Source organism: Puma concolor, chromosome F2 (genome assembly GCF_028749965.1).
Source record: "Puma concolor isolate L17-30 chromosome F2, mPumCon1.1.hap2, whole genome shotgun sequence".
NCBI classification, from domain to species: domain Eukaryota; kingdom Metazoa; phylum Chordata; class Mammalia; order Carnivora; family Felidae; genus Puma; species Puma concolor.
Genome location: NC_141684.1, coordinates 70,133,853 through 70,157,060, shown reverse-complemented (window position 1 = coordinate 70,157,060; position 23,208 = coordinate 70,133,853). Strand labels below are relative to the sequence as shown.

The 23,208-nt window shown below is 40.5% G+C and overlaps 1 protein-coding gene across 4 annotated transcripts in view; it reads left to right on the top strand.

Annotated features, from left to right (window-relative positions):
- Window positions 1-21,766, top strand: part of NKAIN3 (sodium/potassium transporting ATPase interacting 3) — a 611,410-nt gene extending 589,644 nt beyond the window's left edge. The window contains exons 6-8 of one of the 4 annotated variants that reach the window (XM_086695771.1): window positions 8,299-8,360; window positions 10,667-10,675; window positions 17,141-21,766. In XM_086695771.1, coding sequence (XP_086551897.1) covers window positions 8,299-8,360; window positions 10,667-10,675; window positions 17,141-17,194 — 125 coding nt within the window. In that variant the 3' untranslated portion in view covers window positions 17,195-21,766. Of the gene's footprint in view, window positions 1-8,298; window positions 8,369-10,666; window positions 10,676-13,141; window positions 13,304-17,140 lie in introns of all 4 variants that reach the window. The other 3 variants (XM_086695767.1, XM_086695768.1, XM_086695770.1) reach the window with 3 other exon arrangements.
- Window positions 21,767-23,208: the final 1,442 nt, after the last annotated feature.

The following is a 23,208-nucleotide window of genomic DNA, read 5'->3' as shown; positions in this document are numbered from 1 at the left end:
AAAGTTTTATTGAGTTTGCTTTGAATCTGTAGATTAGTTGATCCACAGATCAAATGATATCTTTATAGCATTGAGTTTTACAATCCATGAATGTTTTCTATTCTTCCATTTGTTTAAGACACCTTTAATTTCTTTCAATATGTTTTGTTGTGCTCAGTGTAAAGGACTTGCAGATCGGTTTAGATTTAGTCCCATAAATAAAAATTTAATTTTTTCCTGTGACCAGATTTTAAGTGTCAAAGTTTGTCTTTGGATGAGGTTTTGCTTACAGTTATTGGCCACCAACATGACTGAGCAAACATAAATGTATTCATCAATATATTCATCAATATGTACAATATGTTTACATTTGCTCAGTAATGTTGATAGCCAATAATTGCAACTATAACCCTATGCAAAGAAATACTTAAACATAAAATGAAACATTTAATGGAAGAGTACCTCTTAATGAAACGAATGGAGTGTGTTTTGGTTTTTTTTTTCCAATTAGTTCGTGTATTCATGGATGAGTATTAGTTACTGCTAGGATGAGACAGGCTACCTCAGGTACTTTCAATATTTGATGCTAATGTTGTAATTATAGAAACCTTGTTTACAGGAAAAAAATATGAGAATGGAAGGAATTTAATTACAGCAGTGTCTCTCAATTCTTTTGATTCCTTTCTTCCCCAAATATTTTTGAAGGCATACCTTTTACCAGGCACTGTTTTAGGAACTGAGGATATAGCAGTGAACAAAATCAGACAAGATCAGACAAAAATTCTTATCCCATAAAGTTTAAATTGTAGTGAGGGAGTCAGACAACAAATAAGATTTTTTTTAATTGAAACATATAATACAGCATGGTAAACAGTAATAAGCACAACAGAGAAAATAAAGCAGGGAAGAAGGAAGGTGGAGAAGAGTGAAATTATAGGTAAAGTGCCTGAGATATATGTTAAAAAGTACCCAGTGATCTAGTACCGAAAATTATTGTTAAAGTACTAAAATTTATTACAAGATTGTTTGAAAGCAAAAACTTAGAGCCATTGTCATTAGTAGCTATTACTCCATCATCATGTGAAATTATACCTGTCATTTTGTTTAGTGACCTAGAGAATGATACCCTCCAGGATAGTGCACCAAGATAAGATTCCTGATGGCTGAGATAAATACCTTTCGTAGCAAAGTGGAAAGAAGACAATTATGGAGGAGGATGAGGGAACCAAGAAAACCAGAATGACCGCAGGTACTTTCTCAGGACACATACATTTTGGAACTAAAGCTCTTGGAATGACCACCGGAAACTACAGAGCGTTTGTAGAGTCCCTACATCTGCCCAAGGCATGCTGAAGTCTACTGGTCTCTTATTGCTTTCCCTCCCCCTCCCTAGGACAAGGAGGCTGGAAGTCCTGGACATACTTGGAGATGCTTCCAGACCCTCCAGCATCTCCCCCTGACCGCTCCCAGTGTTTTCCAGACCAAGTTGCCAGCAGTGACAATGAGCTCTATCAGTTCTCCATGCCCGTACCTGAGACAGAGGGGGACAAGACAGGCGAGAAGAGTCTATTATTCTACATGGCTATTTCCAGACAGGAAGAGGGAAAAATGGTGAAAAGCTCTAATCTGGACGGCACCACCTCTAACACTGAGGACTCTGCCTTCCCGGCCGGGGGCTGACTTATCCTTGAGCATCTCAGGGGTCCCGTATGCTTCCCTTTTTGAGTTAAGTGTGCTTTCTGAAAAGTTTCAAGAAATTCTGAACTTCCTGCACCCTGAAGAGAACAACAATGAATAGCTACCAAGCTTGCATTTGGGTGTCATCGGTCTGTTCGAAGGGCTCTTAAGGTGCATAAAGCTGTTTGGGGCAGGGAGCAGCACAGCCCCAGCCACCCTCTCGGCATCAACAGCGCACCCATCGAGGCACCCCCGCAGCCGCTTGGTGTGCCATGAGCAGGCCGGCCGCGGCCTGAGATTCTGCACAGAGCAACGTGCCCTCTGCAAGCTCGGGGTCTTCAGATAGGGGACGGCGGATGAGCGATGCTTCAAAGCAGCTCATGCCCTAGGAGCCCAGAGTTTCATTGCCAGCTACCTCCGAAACAACTGGTCTTTCCTAAAAGCCCTCGTTAGCCGTGGGGTGCCGCAAAATCTTATCTGTGTGAATTCAGTTGGTGTCAAGCCTCTACCCTGGCTTTTCTCTTATGAATTCATATCGCAGAACAAGTAAACCACAATTCAAGAGTCCCAAATATTTGTACTTTTTAAGGCCTTAAATGCTCCCTTACGACCTGTAAAATCGTACTTGTAAAATCAATGCTTATTAGAACAGTCTAGGGACTGAGTCTAGGGCTCAGTCGGTTTAGCCTCCCACTTCAACTCAGGCCATGCTCTCCTGGTTGGTGATTTCAAGCCCCACGTCCGGCTCTGTGCTGACAGCTCTGTGCCCCTCCCCCGCTAGTGCTCTGTGTCTGTCTCTCAAAAAGGAATAAACGTTAAAAATAATAATAACAATAAAAAGAACAGTCCAATACCTAAGTAGAAGGAACAGTGATAGACCGGGAAGCAAGTTCAGAATAAATGTGTGTTAATTGGTCCTCATCTTCCGGAGTCTTTTCATTTCTCTGAGCTAAGGGCTTTGTGGCAGGAGCTCGGTGTTTCTCGAGTCAGTGACAAGGCAGCATGCCGCTTAGCTGGATCAGAAACAAAACACCTACATTCTAGTAATTGCTTGATGAATATAGTTAAATTTTCTCCATGTTTATTTATTTATTTTGAGAGAGTGACAGAGAGCTTGAGTGGAGGAGGGACAGAGAAAGAGACACAGAACGCAAAGCAGGCTCCAGGCTCTGAGCTGTCAGCACAGAGCCTGACGCGGGGCTCGAACCCACCAACGGTGGGATCATGACCTGAGCCGAAGTCAGACGCTTAACCGACTGAGCCACCCAGGCGCCCCACTTGGTGCGTATAGTTACACCTGGGACATTAAATGATAGCCTGAGCTCTCACTGGAAATGGCATTGCCTGAGGTGTATATTTATACAAATGTGCTGCTTCAGGTGTATCAACTTAATCAGGTTTGCAATGTCCGAGTCAGGTTGCAAGTAACATAATTTCTTCCAAGAAGTTACTTGGCTGTGCTGATGGAAGTTAGCACAAGAAATACATTTCAAAGGGCTGCAAACAATGGGGTTTTCTGGCTGCGGGCTCTCCTTGTGGGATCTTTTATAGTAACACCTCGGTTTCCCAGAACGGGTGAAGGAAGCAGCGCTCTGCATAGCTGACTTTTCTGGACAGCTGCTGCCAACTCTTAATTGTGCTGATTTTTTGTTCTACACTTCAAGACTTTAATTATACCGAGTATAGAGAATTCAACTTAATTGTCCTTGAGGTCACCCAGCAAGCGGTTCCCCCAACACCCACCCCTTGTCTCCCCGTGCTTCCTTCTGTCTCTCCCAACTCTTCCCTGGCCACTCTTCTGCCAAAGACCCCCAAGTGGTGTTCTCACTGGAATAACTCCAGATTTCATGGATGCTTCCTTTCGAATCCTCTTTTCTTCATACCTCTGAAAGTCTATGCCTTTTTTGTTCCTTCTCATGTTTTGTTGACATTCATCTTATTTCTCCTGGAGAAATTCCTTCATTAAGCATCTTCTCACATCTCTCTCCTTAGAGTGAATTTTAAAATACATAGTTGCTTTACTTTATTAATCATATAATATGACTCCCTTACTGAGAACTTAAAAGCCCAAGGTCTTTCCTACTGAATTGTTTTTAAGTCTTTAGTTAGGTTATCTTTTAAAAAAATTTTCTTCATTTTTAAAAAGCATTTGACATCATTAGGGGAAAAAAATAAGCTTTAAGAATCTATAAACTTGGGGCACTTGAGTGGCTCAGTTGGTTAAACATCCGACTTTGGCTCAGGTTGTGATCTCAAGATCCGTGATTTTGAGCCCGGCATCAGGCTCTGTGCTGACCTCTCAGAGCCTGGAGCCTGGTTGGGATTATGTGTCTTCCTCTCTCTGCAACCCCCCCCCCCCCCCCCGCCAAAATTAATAAGCAAGAAAAGATTAAAAAAAAAAGAATCTATAAACTCACCTTCAATTTATGCTCCAATTTACTCCTTCACTTGAACTATCTTCCCACTCTGGCCAATGGCAAGTATTGCTATATCCATCAAAAACTAATTTTTTATATAGGAACGTCATCATCTCATGGACTTGTAGGCTTCTGTTGCCCAAAACCCATACTGCTGCATTTTATCCATAAAGGATTCTTGATGGTTTTAATTTCTTACATACCTACTTTTCAGTGATTGTTCCTTACATTTTCTTGTACTCTTGTCTCGTTCAGAAGCTTGATAATTTGAATTTTACCAATATGTAATATTTAAATTTAGAGATTTGAAAATTTTATCTCACACTAGAATTCTGATGTGCAGAGAAAGGGTCCACTGGGATGACCATGTGTCCTGATCTGGTTGAAACAGCCCCTGTTTACATAGGTTGTCCTGGCATCCTATCTGGCTTAGGCTTTGTCTTAATTTTTTTTTGCTTTTCAAGTGAAATATTGTCAGTAGCAACTGTATTAGGATAATCTGGGATGGGTGAACTGATAGCACCTCAAGCGTCTGCCATTAAGTCTCCTCAAGATGTGTGAGATACAAGAGCAATGAGTCGAATTCTTTTAATATATGGTTAAGTGTGTAAGAAAACCACCACCACCACCACCCCCGTCTTCTCCCCAAATCTTTACAGATATCGTGTACCTAGGACCTTTCTTCCAAGGACAGCGTGCAGATCCATCAATGATTAAAAAGATAGGTGCTTGGGCAGGAGTAGCAGATACGGCTAATTCCTTTCAGTGCCGGTGGAGGTGAGCAAGGACTGGAGGCTGCCAGCAGCTCAGTGCACCAGCCCATAGCTGCTACAGAGGGTCAGCACAGGGCACCCAGAAGTTGAGGTGATGGGCTGTCTCCAGCAGTGGAAGAAACAATTCCCAAGGAGCCAAAATACCAACATGTTATCAGTTCCTCAGATGCTGTCAGCGGAAAACCAATTAATTTGCTTTCGAATAGCGTTTTATTTTTTTTAATCCAATTCATAGAATTGAAGTAAGGTTTTTAAATATTCATTCCGTCCAAGCTAACATGTAGTCTGTTGCTTTCAATGGTACGGTAATTCAGTTAAGTAAATATTAAGGATAAAATTATTCGTTTTGTGATAATCATACAAATGGTGGAGCACAATATTGTGGGTTTTTTAAAGCGTAGTATTCATATTAAATTAAGAAATTTGTGAAGCAGAAACATATTTGGAATTCAGGCTCACAGGTAATTTGTAATTGCCTCCCAATGACGCTACAGTGATATACCAATGAAAAGAGAAACTCTAGTTTTCAAATTTTCTATGTATACAGAGATGTACGTAGAATATATAAGATATATATTATATTTGTATACATACACACCTTAGGGTAGATAAGCTAGAATATTTTTTCACCATTTGGATATTATGAATCATGCTGTTATAAATATTTGTGTATACACTTTTGTGTGGACATATATTTTCATTTCTCTTGGGTATGTACCTAGGAGTAGAGTTACTGGGTCATATGGTAACTCTGCTTAAACATTTTAGGAACTGATTGTTTTGCAAAGTGACGGCACCATTTTGCATCTGACCAGCGGTGTATGAGAGTTCAGATTTCTCTACACCATCACCAACATTTGTTATTATCTGATGCTTTTATTCTAGCCATCTTTGTGGGTATAACATAGTATCTCCTTGTGATTTTGATTTGCATTTACCTGAAAACATTTTGCTAATGAGGTTGATGTTGAAAACAAACAAAAAAACCTTCAGAATGACAGAATACATTTTCTGCCTTTGCTTCTCTTTATCCTTCAGAGTTAGGAACATTTCATCCTTTAAAGAAGTACTTTGTAAATCAATCTAATTTTCCTATATTAGTTGTGAGCATTTTTATAAATGGCTCTTCTACATTTTAGTTGCACTTCATTCAAGATCAGTCGGAAATTTTAAATTGAATCATTCAACAAATGAAGCACCACAAAAGTCATCCTTTGAAGCTTTTAGTAAATGGCAGTAATTGAGAGCTTATAAAAAGGAGAACATTGAAATTTATGCTCACGAAAGGAAGAGAACTGGGCAAATTAAATAATGAGAGCTCAAATGTTATGCAAGATTTAATTTTTCAATTTTAGAATTTCCTCTTGAACTATCTAGACTTGAGAAAAGACTCTTTTGACAGAGCTCCTATTTTTAATTGAGGAAATTTATATTCTGCACCAGAATGAAAAGAAGCTGATTTGTGAGAGGGCCTAAAAATTGTGCAGCATTTATATGTGATTTTTAAAAATCATAAATAGATACAATTCACATTTTATTGTCTTATAAGATGTTTGGCAAAGATACACTAAATGGAGGTAAAATAACAGTACCTGGGAAAGTACTGTAAATAACATTACACATATCCACTCTTTGGCAAACTTGCTTGGAGATTATCGGCACCTTATATGGAGACTATTTCCGTAGTTAAAAATACTATGATTTACAGAATCGATTAAGGTATCAACAATTTCAACTTTACTAACAATAAAAAAATTGTGAATAAGACTGTATATAAATTTATAAAAATAATAAAACCAGATTGAAAAAATATATATTATATGTATATTCTGGTGATCTGGTCTGTTGGAGACAGAGATGGCTAAGGAGCAGATTCACAGCAGTTCCTGAATTTATACCAAAAATAATGATTCTGTGAATATTACATTTTAATGTTCAAATGATCAATATAAAAAAGTTTTCTTTTTATTTTGCTTTAAAGTATACAGATATATGCTCTTTATTTTTATAAAAAAAAGTTTATTTTGTATTTAATTTTTCAATTGAATCCTTTTATTCACAAATGTATATATTTGTAATTTTAACACCCTCTTTAAATTTGAGAAGTGCCTTATAAATCATATCTTCATTCAACTTTTAATCAGGGTGGTTTTCCTTCTAATTTCCCACCCTGATATCTAACCTGATAAAAACGTAGTCCAATCTGACCATTTAAATGGTCCCTAGTCACTGCCTACACTTTCTGGGAAAATCTTTCCAGCGTCTCAGCCGGACTCCTCCTTCACGGTCTCTCTCCCTAACATGGTGTCCAGGCAACTTATATGACCTGGTAGGAAAAGGATGAGCCTCAGGCTCCTCTAGTCTCTGTGGGGATTATCTTGGAGTAATGGTAATTACAATGGCCCTTGCCACCTGGTTGTTGTGTACCCCCACAGGACCCCAAAGTTCACGTCTACACAGTGATCTGGTGAAGCTTTGATTGACCCAGACTTCCCTCAGCTTCTTCAATGGGGGAAAAAGGATACAGCAAGTCAGAAATTGACAAGAGTGACTACAGCTAGAGTAGGTCAAGGCTTCACTAGAACTTCTAAGCTAAGTCATCCATCTTGAAATCACAGGTTACTGAAATGTCTGTCTTGAGCTGAAGTTACGATATAATATTTTCATACTGTGCACCTACACACACACGCACTTGCCGAGAGTTCAGAGTTCCTATATGACTGTGTACCTGTTAATGTTATAGTGCCATAATATAACCAAAGCTGGAGGTAAAGTAATTAAAATTTTTAATAGACTACCAAAAAAGGGGGGAGAAGAAGATTAGGATGGACATTAGGATTAGAAAAGAAAGACGGAAACTGTCATCAAAACAGAAATTAGAACGAATGTCACCAAGAACAGTGATTCTATACAGACGGTGAGACAAGCACCATGCTACCACAGAAGAGATGAAACCTTTGCAAAAAGCAGATGTCCATTTGTCAAAGATGGCTTGAGGACAAAAGGCATGGGCATAGATTATGCGACTTCTCAAAGGTCTTTCTAATGATGCGATAAATATTCTTAAGAAAAAAATTGGATTCTGGCAACAAGACGAGAGGTATATCTTTTGATATATAGGGGGAAAGGGCATATCCGTATGCCTAAGGACAAACACATTATTTAAAATCTAATGTTATTTAATGTTACTTCATTTTTCACGAAAGTCAATAACAACTTTGATTTTCCAGTCCTTAAGATCCCAAGCTCTTTATGTGTTTCTTAAAATTTCCCTATTTTTTGACCATTGATCTTGTTTTTAGCAGTCTTTTATATTGAACACATATTTTTCCATTTGTGGTAGACAGATTTTTTTTGTTAATATTATTTTTATGTGTTCTACTTTAAACACCTAGTGTTCTGTGTGTTTTCATTTACACATTTATTCACATCGGGCTGTGTTGTATTTGCAGTTGATTTCATAGGTGGACTTGATGCACGCTCCTACCACCAGGATCATGTTGAGTTAAAGCCTGTTAACCTGTAAGTAAAGGTGTGATGAGATGGAAAATATTAATCGTTCTAACTTGGTCAAAACTAACCAAATCTGAAATAATTTGGACCTGCTACTACTAATCATTGGTTTAATTTTCCACTCATATTTAAAACACACCTTTTACATGTAACCCAACATCATCATTGTTGTTATTCATCCCAAAAAGAATTTGAAATAGGTAACGTGGTTTATGTTTCCAAAATGGGATTTTTATTCAGCTTTTCTTATCAGAGGGTTGATAGCTAAATTGGAAATAAAAAGGATAATGTAGTCTACAGAAGAGAAACTAGATATGTATTTGGGGGCCACATAACAGAGAAAAGGGGAGAAAGATTGGGTTAGAATCCAGGCTCTGTGTGTGTGCTCTCAGGGGCCTTCCTTGACACCTCTGAGACTTGGTTCTCCCACCTGTGATATGATTTCAGAGGCAGAGGAGGGAATATGGATTCAATGGGATAAGGTAGGTATAGTATATGTATAGCTTGTACCTAGTACTTAAGTGTGCCTAGTACTCAAATGTGCCTAGTACTCAAAATGGGGTAAGGTATGTATAGTATATGTAAAGTTACCTATGATTGTGCCTAGTACTCAAATATTTGACTAACTCTCCCTAAAGGACATGGAAGGAAGTCAACAACTACAACAAAAAGCACCTTAAACGGGACAGGTTTCAGTTGAGTATAAGGAAGGTATCATGGTCACCTGACTGAAAAAATACTGGAAAGCAAGAAAATAGATACAGTGACTCCATTCCTAGAAAACTCTAAGTAGCAAGTAGACAGCTGTATAAAATAATAGCTATCATGTACCAAGCACTTGGCATTGTCTCACTCTATCCTCATGGAAATACTGTAAGGTACTCATGAATAGTCCCACTTCATAAAAAGGGAAACAGAGGTACACAGAGGTTAGACAAATTCCCCCAAATCCCACTAGTAGTAAGGGGTGGAGCTGAGATCATTTCTGAATGATAAGCAATCACCATGCCTGATATTGTGGACTTGGTCAGATGACCTTCTATTCTTTCAGCCCAATGTTCTTCAGTTCCATGGTGATAAAGGAAATTATGTACAACAGCCACTGGAGACCAAAGCCAAAGACATGATAAGAAACACACATGAACGCCTTCCTCTGCTTTGCCACAGTGGTTTCATATCTGCAATCCCCCACCCCCAGCCCTGCGAAGCCTGCACCGGCCCCTCCACCTCTCCAGGTTGAATTAATTTTATTCTGGCAGAATGATCTAAAGGAAACATAGCTCACAAGCCACACAAATCAGCACTGTGCTTGTCACATGATGGATGTTTAAATAAATGTTGGTTTCTTAAAGCAAATCCAATTTGGAAAATCATTCACCCTATATAACACTCTGGGACGAAGCAGTCACCACCTCATTACTCATGCTACTGAACGCTGGTAAATGATGTGCTCCAAAAGTTGATATTTGTAGATCTGGGGAACTTGGCAGGGATTGTGACAATAATAGAGATGATCACTGCATTGGAAGTGAGAGGAGAATGGAAACAATGCCTAGCAGGGGCTAGGAGAGTGTAATATACATTTGATATGTAATAAAGAAGGTGATGAATGATTTATTTCATCTCCACTATGAAAAAAATAACTCAGCAGAGAAATTGCACTATGAAAAATGTTGGTCAGATGTAAGAAAGATCTTTCTATTAAGGAAGGTTATTACAATTACAGTTGATTGATGTTGGTAATGGAATCTCCTTTCTTGAATGGCATGTGCATCCATGTACTTCACAGTGTTCTCTGGCCTGGCCCAAAGGCAAGTGACTGCCATCTATGCTCCCTGAAGTCTCTCCCGTTTCTGTGAATCAAGAACACATAAAATGTACCTGTGAGATGACCTGAAAAGCTTTGATCAACTCTGCTGCCTCCTCAAAGGGTTTTCTCAACTACCCTGTTCACTGATGAACTCTCACACCTTTTTAGCTGAATGTAGCATAAACTACAGGCTACAGCAAGCAATAGAACAAGTTTCTGCTTTGACAGATTATGCATATTACTGTTAGATGAATATGGAAAGCCTTTCAACCATGAAGGGAGCAAGAATCTGAAAGATCAAACTACACCTGAATTAAAATCACTGTGCATGAACAATTTAAGAGGTCAGTATGTGTGCTCCCCACTGTATGTAAATATTGCAGTTTATCCAGTTAGCATTAGTCTGCCTGCTTGATTTCTTTTAACAAGGCCATTATGTTGGACTTTGTTGTGGCCGGCTCGGTGATGCCATATCACCACCCAGCAACAGGTTGGAGAAAAAGCCAGTCTTCTGTATAAGTTGTCAGAGAGGGGAGAGAATGCTGGTTTTTAACTTTTGTTAAGGCTCTTTAGTCTCCATGGAGTACTAAGCCAGGTGTTGTGAGGAAGCCACTTCATTAGGGGACTTCATTAAGGGAATCAGGAGATTCCTGAGCATATTCACAGGTACAGGGATGTAGAAGGGTGGCTTTCAACTCTAGGAGGGTAGTTACAAGCAGACAGCCCATTCACAGGTAACACTGTCTGTTTGTACAGGAAGTCTTCATTCTCGTGTTTGATTATGTCATTGCTCATCATCATAAAATGTACCTTTCCTGTGCCCACAGTCAAATTGTGTGTGAATGTGTGTGTTGGGGATAATGTGATAGGGGAAATTATTTTACATATGGAGTCAGTCTTCCATGCTTTGTCTCCTTTCAAAAGAATGATACCAAGCTATCAAGAAGGCCTGATTAAGTAAATTAGTTTTATTTACAACTATTTATTACAATATGTGTCCACAGTCCCTGTGGTAGACACCAGAAATGGAAAGACTAGCAATACTTGAGCATTGACCTCCAGCAGCCAATGATCTAGGAGAGGAGACCTACATAGAAATAAGGAGATGCAAAACAGTGTCCCCAAATTAATTTTTTTGCAGAAGCAAGAATGCTTACTTCTCACTTGCAGGGAGATCAACCAAGAGATAATACCCGAGCTGACTTAGGAAAGAAAATGAGGAGTTAATCAAAAGCAGAAGAAGAGAATGACTGTTCCGTGTATGGAGGCTAATTCGCTTGGCCATTCTACAGCGGATGAAGCTGAAATTCAAGACTGCCCAATCTTCTGTCTGGCATAGTTGTCACCTAAACTGAGCAAGCCTATGAGGAAGCAGATGTTTAAGTAGAGCAGGAATCTTGATAACTCCTGGCGGGGATGCCCCCAGATCCTCCACAGCCACTGCTCCGCCATCTAAACAGTATCACTCCTTACACCTAAAGCTACAGAGATGCCAGCCATAAAAAAGAATGAGATCCTGCCATTTGCAACAACGTGGATGGACCTAGAGGGTATAATGCTAAGTGAAATAAGTCAGACAAAGAAAGACAAATACCATATGATGTCACTCATATGTGTAATTTAAGAAACAAATGAACAAAGAAAAAAAGACAAAAAAAAAAAAAAAAAAAAACCCTGCTCAAATACAGAGAACAAACTGATGGCTACCAGAGGGGAGGTTGGTGGACGGATGGGTGACGTAGGTGAAGGGGAATAAGAGCACATTTATGATGAGCACTGAGAAATGTATGGAATTGTTGAATCACCACATTGTGTACCAGAAGCTAATATAACACTGTATGTTCATTATACTGGAATTTTTTTTAAAAAGCTATATAGATGAATGAAATTCTCACTGTCTGTTCCTACTATCCAGTGAAACCACAGCCAAGGGAAGGAGCTTGACGAATCAGTGGGGAAGACCCTATTGATCTTGCCTCTAGTCTGGCAAGATGTGTAGAATAAGTAGGAGCTCCCTGGCATATTCCCCCCTTCCCCCTGTCCCCGCCAGGGAGCAGGACAGGGTCTGCGAACCTTGCGCCAGTGAAATACCACTAAAAAATCAAATATTTAAAAATTTGAAAGCTATAGAGATGCTTTCAGTGGTTGTTGTCTGGATCTGCCTTGGAAATATGTGACACACAGGTCAGGGGTAGCCCGTTTTGGGGTCCGTGATCTTGCCACAGCCATCAGTGAGAGGCTATAGCTCTCAACCTGAGTACAGCCTAGGTCTCTGCCAGGACCTCCTCCATCACTGCCACCACCTTTAACAAGGAGAAAAAAAGCTCTTGTCATTGGAGCAGAGAGCCTTGTGGTCAGCGGTGGCTTTGAAGGGGACACCTACAGAGCGGCTTACGTCGGGGCTGCAGCTAACGCCAAGGGTAGAGGGCTAATAAAAGCAGATTTACCTCTCAGGAAGAAAAATCGCTTGGCAAAAACCCATGCAGCTATGAAAGAGATATGGAATTTCAGGGAACATCCTAGTGAGCAACTAAATTAAAGTGTGTTGAAATCAAAATGGTTAGCGACTGGGTAGTGGGAAAATTAAGTTCTATGTAGCAGTAATTCTTCAGATAGAAATAATTAGACCAAGGCAGTTTGTCAAAGAAAGACAGCAGTGGAATTTCAGAACTGAGTTCCACCACAGAGATAGAGATCTGATGACGTTAGAAATTCCCATGAGGAAGATGCCCCGAGACTGCCATTAAGAAAGACTTGATGAAAAAGCTTCTTCCCCCGTGTTCAGCCAGTCTTTCCCTAAGGTTTCCAAATGAGAACTTGACTTTTCTCTGGTATCTTGACTTGCCTGATTGCCTTGGCTGGAGGCTAATTTTTCTTCACAAAAAATGTCACATGCTACGTGGCCACTGCTGATCGAGTGTCGACTGTTGCAACTCAGTATGAGAAGACAGACGAGCTAATTCCCTTTTCAGGCGGGCTCTGCGGTCAGCGCCCACCTGTACCTTCACTGCCTGGTCTCTGCCTCTAATGGCCCAGGCCCAGAGGAAAACGACCTCTGATGACCGGCTGCCAGACAGATGGGGGTGGCCCTCCACTGCTCTTCCCTAAGAAGAGCTGCTTCTATCAGCATCCCGGTAAGTTGGAGCCAGACCATTCTGCATTTGCAACCCCTAGATTAAGAACCATCTAAGAAGACAAAACACGTGTGTGTGTGTGTGTGTGTGTGTGTGTGTGTGTGTGTGTGTGGCAGGCAGGGAGGTAAGAATGATTTGCTTTCAAACCTTGGTTTAAAAACCAGTAGCCACCAGCGATGTATTAGTAAACTGAAGCTGGAGGAACCCAGAGTCTACAACCTGCATTTACCCCATCACGCCTCTATTTCTTGGCCAAGTACCTAAAGACTAATAAAATGGTAACTTTCTGTCTTTATCTCATTGTCCTTTGTCCTTGACTGGCCCTCACATGTCCATATTTCTCTCTCTATGCTGGCTGTCCCCTGTGGCATGCAGAACCATGTGTCTGGAATCTGCTCAGACTGGGGGCTGCTCGCTTTTCCCATGACTGATTGTGAAGTCCTGGTGCCTGAGGGCTTCCCTCAGTCCCTGGAAGTGGTGGGCACTTACGCGGGCGTCAACTCTCCAGGGCAGGGTCAAGAGCGTAGAGCACAACAAATGTCAGGCACTCAGCGCCTTCTTAGTTGTCCGAGAAGAGAGCCGGGCTTCCCCACATGCCTGCGTCACTTAGCACCAAGGGGCAGTGTTTAGGGGCTTGCTGCTTTTTCTCTCCTTGGGGTGCCTTTCCTTTGTCACTCGCATTAATAACTTTTTGATCCATCATAGGAAACGACTATTTCATTTTAGGGGCAATGTAAGAACACACCCTAATGTGTAGCCACTTGACCATGGAGCAGTGAAATGGCTGTGCTTCTAGGGTTCAGACTCATCACTATGCTAGTCGGTTCATGCACTGACTGGCTAGGAAGGAACGATGCCACCAACAGTGCAGCCAGGCAACGCAAAAGACAGTCTGCCATGACCGTGACCGATGGTCAGCCATCTCCCCTGTGTCTCACAGGGATCGCCAAGACCTTCTCATTTGACCTGTGACCTCACTCACTGCCCCCAGAACCTTGTGGAACCTGGTTCTCCACTGCCTTGTGAAGCACATGAAGGCTTTTCCAAAATGAAAAAACTCACATCAGAATGGTACCCTCCAGGGAAACTGTCAATTCCTGTCTTTGCCAGAACTCTCAGGAATCTTCTCAGTACTTGCCATGGATATTAACAGCAAGGAAATAGATTTACCCATGGAGACATGGAGCACACCCCCAAATTAATCAACATAAGTAAAAATAACTTCATTTTGCCTGTTTCCAAAAGAAGATATCCTCTGATACTAAAATTAAATGCAACATGGGGTGCCTGGGTGACTCAGTCGGATAAGTGTCTGACTTCGCCTCATGTCATGATCTCACAGTTTGTGAGTTCAAGCCCCGTGTTGGGCTCTGTGCTGACAGCTTAGAGCCTGGAGCCTGCTTCGGATTCTGTGCTTCCCTGTCTCTCTCTGCCCCTCCCCTGCTCATGCTCTGTCTCTCTCTCCTTCAAAAGCAAATAAACATTAAAAAATTTAAAATTAAATGCAATGCAATGAACATACACCAAATTTCATGTTAAAAACATACTTTGTTTTCCTTCATATTCATATCAAGAAACACTTATAATCCCATGTAATGACAAGTTCTGGAAAGAAACAAGATACAAGAAAGAAAGTAGAATACACAGATGAGAGCACAGGCATATCACGCACACACACACACACACACACACACACACACACATCTCAGAAGTGATACAGAGAGACAGAAAACCAATAGAAAAAGATACAATGACAGGCCTCTCAGAAGACACACTTTGAAATAACATCACTACCTTGCTACTTGATTTCATTCTGCCTGGAAGGTAGGTACCCTCAGATAACTACTAACATCTGAAGAAAAAAATAAAGATATGATCTTAAGGTTCCCAAAACTCAAATTGTTCTACTCAAACTCATTGATCAATCATAGCATCATTAAAAGAGTGACAACTCGACATTATGTGTCTCCAGATATGGCACAATCAGAAGACGTAGTACCACGTATGAAGTATCTTGCCACAAGGTCAAGCTTGATCTTGGACCGAAAGTGTAGAAAATTCAAGAATAACAGAATTAGATCGGTCTCACCACTAAAGATAAATGTGATGGGTATACCCAGAAGTTCCCCCCAAACTCCCATCAGTACTACCCCCAACAAACAAAAATTCCTTCCCCTATTGCCTTACCTCATTCTAGAAGAAATTTGCCTATTGGATGGATGAATAAACCTCAGGACCTTGAAACCCCTTCCCAACTAAGATACAGTATAAAATGATTAAAATTCCACTATCATAATCTTATCCCTTTATCGTTCAGCTCCAATCCCTATTAAATCACAATGGGGTGAAAGGGGTAGATAGGTGGGCTATATAGTTTTCGGAATGTAGAGAAATAGGCAGAGAAAATGTGAAAGGAAGGCGAGGAGATAAGTAAAGGACTCCAACTCTTGCGATGTGTGAGAGGGAACAGGACTTCCCTGGAGAAGAGTTACTACCAAAAAGCAAAGCTGGAAAGTTGGAGCTTTTTTCCAGTTATTTAAAATTATGACCAAAAAAGTCTGTTCTGAGCCATAGAGAAAGTCATAGCTTCTACTGGCAGGATGCTTATAATTTAGTTGGGGGTAAGAAACTTACATATCTGAGTGAAACAATCAGAGCCGAATTAATTGTGTAGTTGAATGCCATTTGCTCCACATGGGGTACAGCAGATAATGTAAGAGTTGCTGTCAGCAGGGTGAGAAAGCAGTATGGCTGAAGCAGAAGTAGAAGTCTTCACAGAGGAGAAGAAACGTCAACTGAACCCTAAAGATGAATAGGATTTGGATCAGCTAAGACTTTTTTCATGAGAGAAACAGTGAGAGCAAAAATATTCAACAAATATGAAGTGCCAACTATGTGGCAGACAGTGCATGTGGTTGATATTCTGGGAATAGGCATAAGGCAGAACCGCCACCTTCCAAAGGCTGACTGTCTAATATAGACTTAGAATCGGTAGCAAGAGTGACTAGAGATTCCAAGGAAGAGGACCAATAGGGTGTGTGTGTGTGTGTGTGTGTGTGTGGAGGCAGAGAGAGAGAGAGAGAGAGAGAGATCTTAATTGGCTCATGTGATTATGGAGCCAGGCAAGTCCAACAAGCGTAAGGAAAGCTTGCAGACTGGAGACCCAGGGAAGGGTTGATGTTGCAATCTTGAGTCCAAAGGCAGTGGAGAGGCAGAATGTCTTTGTTCTTAAGGCCTTTAAGGGACTGAATAAGACTCATCCACAATATGGAGGGTAATCTGCTTTAAAGTTTATTGATGTAAATGTAAATCTCATCTGAAAAATACCTTCACAGCCACACAAAATATCTGGCTACCTTGGCCCACCCAAGCTGACACATAAAATTAATCATCACAGGACGGGATGTATGTAAGGACATGGATCAGTGGTATGAAAGCCAGGTGAGGATGATCCTTGAGCAGTCAACCAACAGAATACTGTAGGAAGATTAGGCTAGGGACGTTTCTAGCAGTTTGGAGACATAATATTACCCTCTCATCTTTACCCCAAGACAACCGAAGGCCATACCTTTACATCATTCTTCAGTTACTATGGGTTGGCACTTCTCTCCCAGGAAAGCAGTCCTATATTCTGATTTTTATACCTGATTGCACACCCCGACCTGAAGAGCAGGAAGCCCATGGGTTTTTGGTTTTCTTATTGCGACAGTCATATACATGGACCGCATGAGGCACGCCCAGAATCTATTTTGCGTTTTGAAAAGCCTGGATGAATAGAAAGGAAATTCAGTTTTCAATTGTCAAGTTCTTTAAAGCAATTCATATTTTCTGTTTTAGGTCGAAATAAGTAATGACACTGACTCTGAAACACGGCTGCTGAACTTGAGTTAGGAAGCAAAGCACCACTGAGAGCACCTCTCTGCATTGGCACGTCTCACTTCCTCCCAGAGGACGGACCGCGCCTCCCTACTTCCCCACGAATCCCGGAGTTCTTGGGTCACAGCCTATGTATTATTAGCATTGTTCACTAGATGAGTTGTAGGTGACTGGGTGGGTATTTTTTTAAGTCATTTTCTTCTTATATGAATACTTGTAAATTATTTTAAAAATTGGTCTTTCATTTTTTAACAATATTTACTGTGAGGCATGCAAAACAAAAACACTTCGTGAAAACCTTCTACAGTCAATTCTAAGAGAAATACTGGTTTTTGTATTGAGGTGTTAAGTCGGTGTTGCTGATGACCTGAGTTATCCTATGCCTGATGGAGTTTGCATTAACAGACATTACCGGGGGCTACTCAATATGAAGTTAGATGCTGTGACAGCTGATAAATGGGTGCAAACAGTGGATCCGGCCTTCAGACTGACCATGGGTCATTTTTTCAACACCATAAGACAAAACATGAAGTCCTCCTTTGTTCTCAACTTTCCAAAATGCAGAACACCATTACGTCAATCTAAATTCTCAGATTCATGCATATTATCTTGTTCTTCCTGTATTCTGAAAAGAACATATCATGGGGAGTATAGAAGAGTATGATTAGTAGAATACCTTTCCCCTTTGGAGGTTATATGGGTATCTCTGATGTTCATATTTTCTACTCTTTATCCTGGTTCTGACATTGGTGTCAGACCTAAACATACAGCTTGTGGAGTTGTGGAACAGAAATCACAACCATAAATCTGCAATCAGGAATATTGCTCTTAAGATATTCAAAAGGAGCATTAAAATGGTATGGAATCCTCTATAAATGCTCCTAAAAAACATATTTATATTTGCTCTACATCAATTTTTCTTTTTCTTACCCCATCCCAATAACCAAGAAAGTAATATGGGAAACATCACTTTCCAGGGAAAGAAGGACTGTTTTGAAAACACATCATAGCTTTTTCCTTTCATATCTTTCAATGACTATTTCCCATATCAGAATAAGTTTTGCTCACTTTGGATAGCAACCAAGGTGAGGCCCCCTATAGGCCACAAAATTGTGTACATGTGTACTATTTAATCCGGAAGTTGTTAACTTGGCCCATACATCTCTAACAAGTCAGTCTATAAACTATTTAAAATCGTATGCAAATTTTTATGTGGGTATAGAGGTTCCTTTTTTCTTGTTTTTTTTTTGTTTTTGTTTTTTTGTTTGTTTGGAGTCCGTATATTTTTATGAGACTCTGTTAAGAATCAGAACTAATACAACAAAGTGCCCTGGTTGCTCCCATCTCATGCCAACCACTGTGGGCATTCCAGAAGCCCATTTTAGTCACTAGCCTTTGGATTGTGCTCCGTCAGTCAGGTGACACACATTTAATCCCATCATTTTTCATTCTACTAAATAAACCTGAATGCAAAATGACGAGGAGCTCACAGGGACCTAGGAGATGGTCAAATCCAAACCACCCCTTCACAGTTCAGGGATCCGAAGCATAGGGGATTTGGTGGCCTTGTCCTGAGTCCTGCATGTACACAGAGGGGCAAGAGTCATGGGAGGGGGTGGGACCTTTGGAGGGCAAATGGTAGGGTTTGGACCCAGCACTGTGGCCTTGGATAGTGTTGGACATCGTTGCCCTGGAACTTTCCTCATCTGGGAGGTAGAACTATAATCCCTACCTCCCAATGAAGAGGTGAGAATCAGATGACATATAAAAAATATCCCAGACACTGTGAAGTGCTCCACAACTGAAAAAGGCAGTTATGATTGTAGCGTCAGGACAAGTGGGACCCTGTCTGGAGCTCTCGCCATACAGCCAAGTGCAGTGAAAAGCCCATGAAAACATCAAACTCTTCTAAGTTTTCTAAAAAGCAGCTGGAAAAAATTGCCATGTTAAAGCAATTAGAAATAGTGAAGACTGAAAGTTGCATTTCCTAATTAAAAAAATAACTTTTGTTTATTTCAAGACTAATACATATTATTACTATGGGTAAAGCTAATAAAATATCAAAAATGTAGAAAGTCAGTAAGACAGAAGAATAAAATTAATATGTGAGTATTTTAAACAGTCATTGCATTAGCCTCTCACACGTGCACAAACAAAACATAGTCAACATTTCACAAAACGGCATCATACTAACTTTGTTGTGTTCTATCTTCATGTAAATGTGTACATACTGGTAAGATGCACGGGAGAGTCCTAGATCTTGTCTAACTGATTTGAGGAAGAAATCCTTACATTAGTGATTTTTTCTATGGATTTCCAATATAGGCAACTACTTAATATGGTATCCCAGCAATCCATAATGATAATTCTAAAGTTCCGGAGACTTGACCTCTCATCAGAGACAAGTTAGATCAATCTCCTCTCCTTCTCACTTTTCTTCTCCCTACTTCTCCTGTCCTGGCTACTACTTAGAGATTCTGCTTCCCGTGACAAAGGGATGAAAAGAAGTGCTGAGCTTTGCGGTGACCCTCAACAGTCACCCTTGACTGTGTGGTCTTTCCACACAGCGGTGTCACGGCCGCTGCTTCTGAGGAGTGAGCGCGTCGGGTTCTTGCAGGTCTTGCCTCCTGTTTGGGGGAAGCCATCCAGCACTGTGCATTATGTAGTGGGGCTTGAAAGCCCCACACATGTTCATGATGTCTACAGTCTTGCCAAAGCTTGGCTTCTCCATGTGCAGCGGGTGCCTGGTCAGAGTGAGAGAAAATGAATGTGTGTCCAAGCCTGCCCTCATCTGCCAGAACCCCAGCATCCTGAATGATGGTGCAGCTCCAGGTTCAAGTGCCCTCCTCAGAAGTGGTCCTGGGAAAAGTGAGGATGGGACATCCACTGCCCGTTAGCTGACTGGAATGTACAAGGGGATACAATGTACACCTTGGTATTGTGTCCTGTAAAATCTTGGTGAGCACTGCCCCAGGCTGTGTCTTCTATCCTGTGTGGATGACTTATCCTTTCTGAAGTATCTTCTGCTAGCAATGTGTGGAGCCACAGACAGCCGGGATAGTTTGCAGTTTACCTTATATTAACTTCAGCTTCCAGTCATAGCTCATGCCTGCAAAAGCTGAGCAGGGAGCTATGGCTCCCCTGCTCAACTGGGCTATATGCAGCCAGGTTGATGGGCTGTTGGAGCATTGCCAGGAGACAGGCTACATCTTGGGGTGTGGAATGGTCTACCATCAAGGAAACCTCAAACATTTCTTAGTAAAAGCTCTAAGCTAATACATGCCCAGGTATCTTAAGACTTTCACCTGCCTGGGGCACCTGGGCAGCTCAGTCAGTTAAGTGTCTGACTTTGGCTCAGGTCATTATCTCACGGTTCATGAGTTCGAGCCTTGCATCGGGCTTTGTGCTGACAGCTTGGAGCCGGGAACCTGCTTTGGATTCTGTGTGTCCCTCTCTCTCTCTGCCCCTCCCCTGCTCGAATTTTGTATCTCTCTCTCTTTCTCAAAAATAAACATTAAGACTTTCACCTGCCATATAACATGAGGGTATGTGTCCCTGAAACAAAAACATAGGTTCATACCACTCAAAAACTGAGAGGCTTTTGACTTACTTGTTTGAAGATAACTTGACGTCTTGCCCTACCAAAATATTGATTTCTTTCTTTTTTTTCCCTTCAGAAAAATAAGCCCTGCTATTTCCCATAGACCTAAATAAGGAAGGTAGCCAGCTTCAGGAGGCTGGATATAACAAAATATAGCCAGGCTGCCGTTTGTCTCAATGAATGGGACACTCATGATTGAGAGGAATTTGTGTTTAGTGGAACCAGCTCAAATGTGTGTTGCAAAGCTGAGGAAAACCATCTTGACTCTGCTAAAATGAGAAGCAAATAAAAACCAAAATTGCTCTTTTCAATCTTTGCAAATTAGAAGGGAATCTTGCCAAAAATAAACAGATCTTCATTTCAGACCTGATGTAAAAATGTATACTCTCCCAAAATGTGGATTCACTATGGAGTGAATATTCTGGCTTATCATTTCTGAGTTACTTTAGTATGTAACTAGGAGAACTTTTATAGTTGATTGGAATTCAAATGTTCTAACTTGACATTTTAGCTCAAGGTAGTAGCTCCTTTCAGGGGATAACTGAATTAAGTAGGAAAAAATACAAATAATTGATCTTTTTAAACTTAGAAACCTTGAACATCCATTTTTCTTGTTTCCTTCCCATTTAAGAGTCATCTGCAACCTTTGCTGAATAGGTTTGTGAAAGTGTCCATGAACCCTGTTCAAATATTCATGATAAATGGACCCACCACCTAAGGATGTTATGTCTAAAGAAATCACTGCTCATATAACTGCATAGTGTGCAATGAAGAAGGGGAACAGGTATATTTTAATTATTAGAACAATATATCTATTAATAAAAATTTTTCCAGAAAACAAAATTCTCAAAAATTTCAAAATTTGTGGGTAGCATCCCTCTTAATCATCCTAAAGAATCTTAAGCTTAGTATCTTTATTGAGAGCTAAGAGGAGAAAAGCCATTTCTAGAAGGTGGATAAGCTTTCTTAAGAATCAATATTTCTAGGGGCGCCTGGGTGGCTCAGTCGGTTAAGCGTCCGACTTCGGCTCAGGTCACGATCTCGCGGTCCATGAGTTCGAGCCCCGCGTCGGGCTCTGGGCTGATGGCTCGGAGCCTGGAGCCTGCTTCAGATTCTGTGTCTCCCTCTCTCTCTGCCCCTCCCCCATTCATGCTCTGTCTCTCTGTCTCAAAAATAAATAAAAAACATTAAAAAAATTTAAAAAAAAATCAGTATTTCTAGAAAAAGTTAGGGTCAGATGAAAAATGAATCATCTTCCTTGGACTTGAAAGCATATAAAAGGCAAGAATCATGTTAAATGCTAAACCTTAAAAAAATATATAAGATACTCAAAGAATCCAAAATATGCTCTGTTTTAAACTTGAGAGCTAAATTAAGAAAAAAGAAGGAAAAGAAATAAGGCAGGAAAGAGAAAAGGGATGGAGGAAAGGGGAAGAGAAAGAAAGGGACATAGAAAGGAAAGAAGGAAGATCCAAAATTGAAAGTCTACTTAATTTGGGTTCGGACAGGTCAGTCTTTCACTCAAAGTTGTTGTACTTGTTTCCTTGAGTGACTAAAAACAGTGAACCTTTTCCATTTAGGGAATGCTTTTTCTTTCCTCTCCAGTTAGGTTTTGTTTTGGTTTTTTCTTTTGTTTTGTTTTGTTTATAAAACACTTTGAGGAAACCAATGATCTATCTAGTTATTCTCATAGAACTAGCTTTGGCAGACAACCTTGTCAGTCTGTATTAGTTAGGATTAGGTTTACCTACAAGTGACAGAAAGAAAGAAAGATAGAAAGAAGAAAGAAGGAAAGAGAGAAAGAAAGAAAGAAAAAGAAAGAAAGAAAGAAAGAAAAGAAAGAAAGAAAGAAAAGAAAGAAGAAAGAAAAAGACAATGGCTTCAACAGGATAGAGCTCTATGCCTCTTTATATTTCAAAACTCTGGAAATCATCAGCAAAGAGCTGGACTCGGATTCCCCGGAGACAAGGACTAGGTTCATTCTCATGACTTCATTATGTGTCCTGCCATTCTCAAGGCATAACATGACTCAAGATGGCTGTGAAAGGTCCAGCCATTGCTTTTTTATTCCAACCAAAACTGAGGAAAAAGGAACAGAGAATGGTGCTTCTTTCATTTAAGGACCTGTCTCAGAAGTTGCACATACGACTTCTGCTTACATCCTATTGGTCAAGTTTTGACTAATTTTAGCTTCAAGGAAAATTTTGACTAAATTTAGCCGCAAGGAAAAGTTGGGAATTGTTATCTTTATTCTTCATAGCCTTGTGCCCACCTAAAAAATAGGGGCTTCTTTCTTATTAAGAAAAGGAAACGTGTACTGAAGAATGCTTAGCAATCTGCCACACAGTTCAAACTAGTTCTCATAACTTTTTGGAATAATGTTTTCATTTACTTTAATTATAATAGATACTTGAAAAAAATGCATACA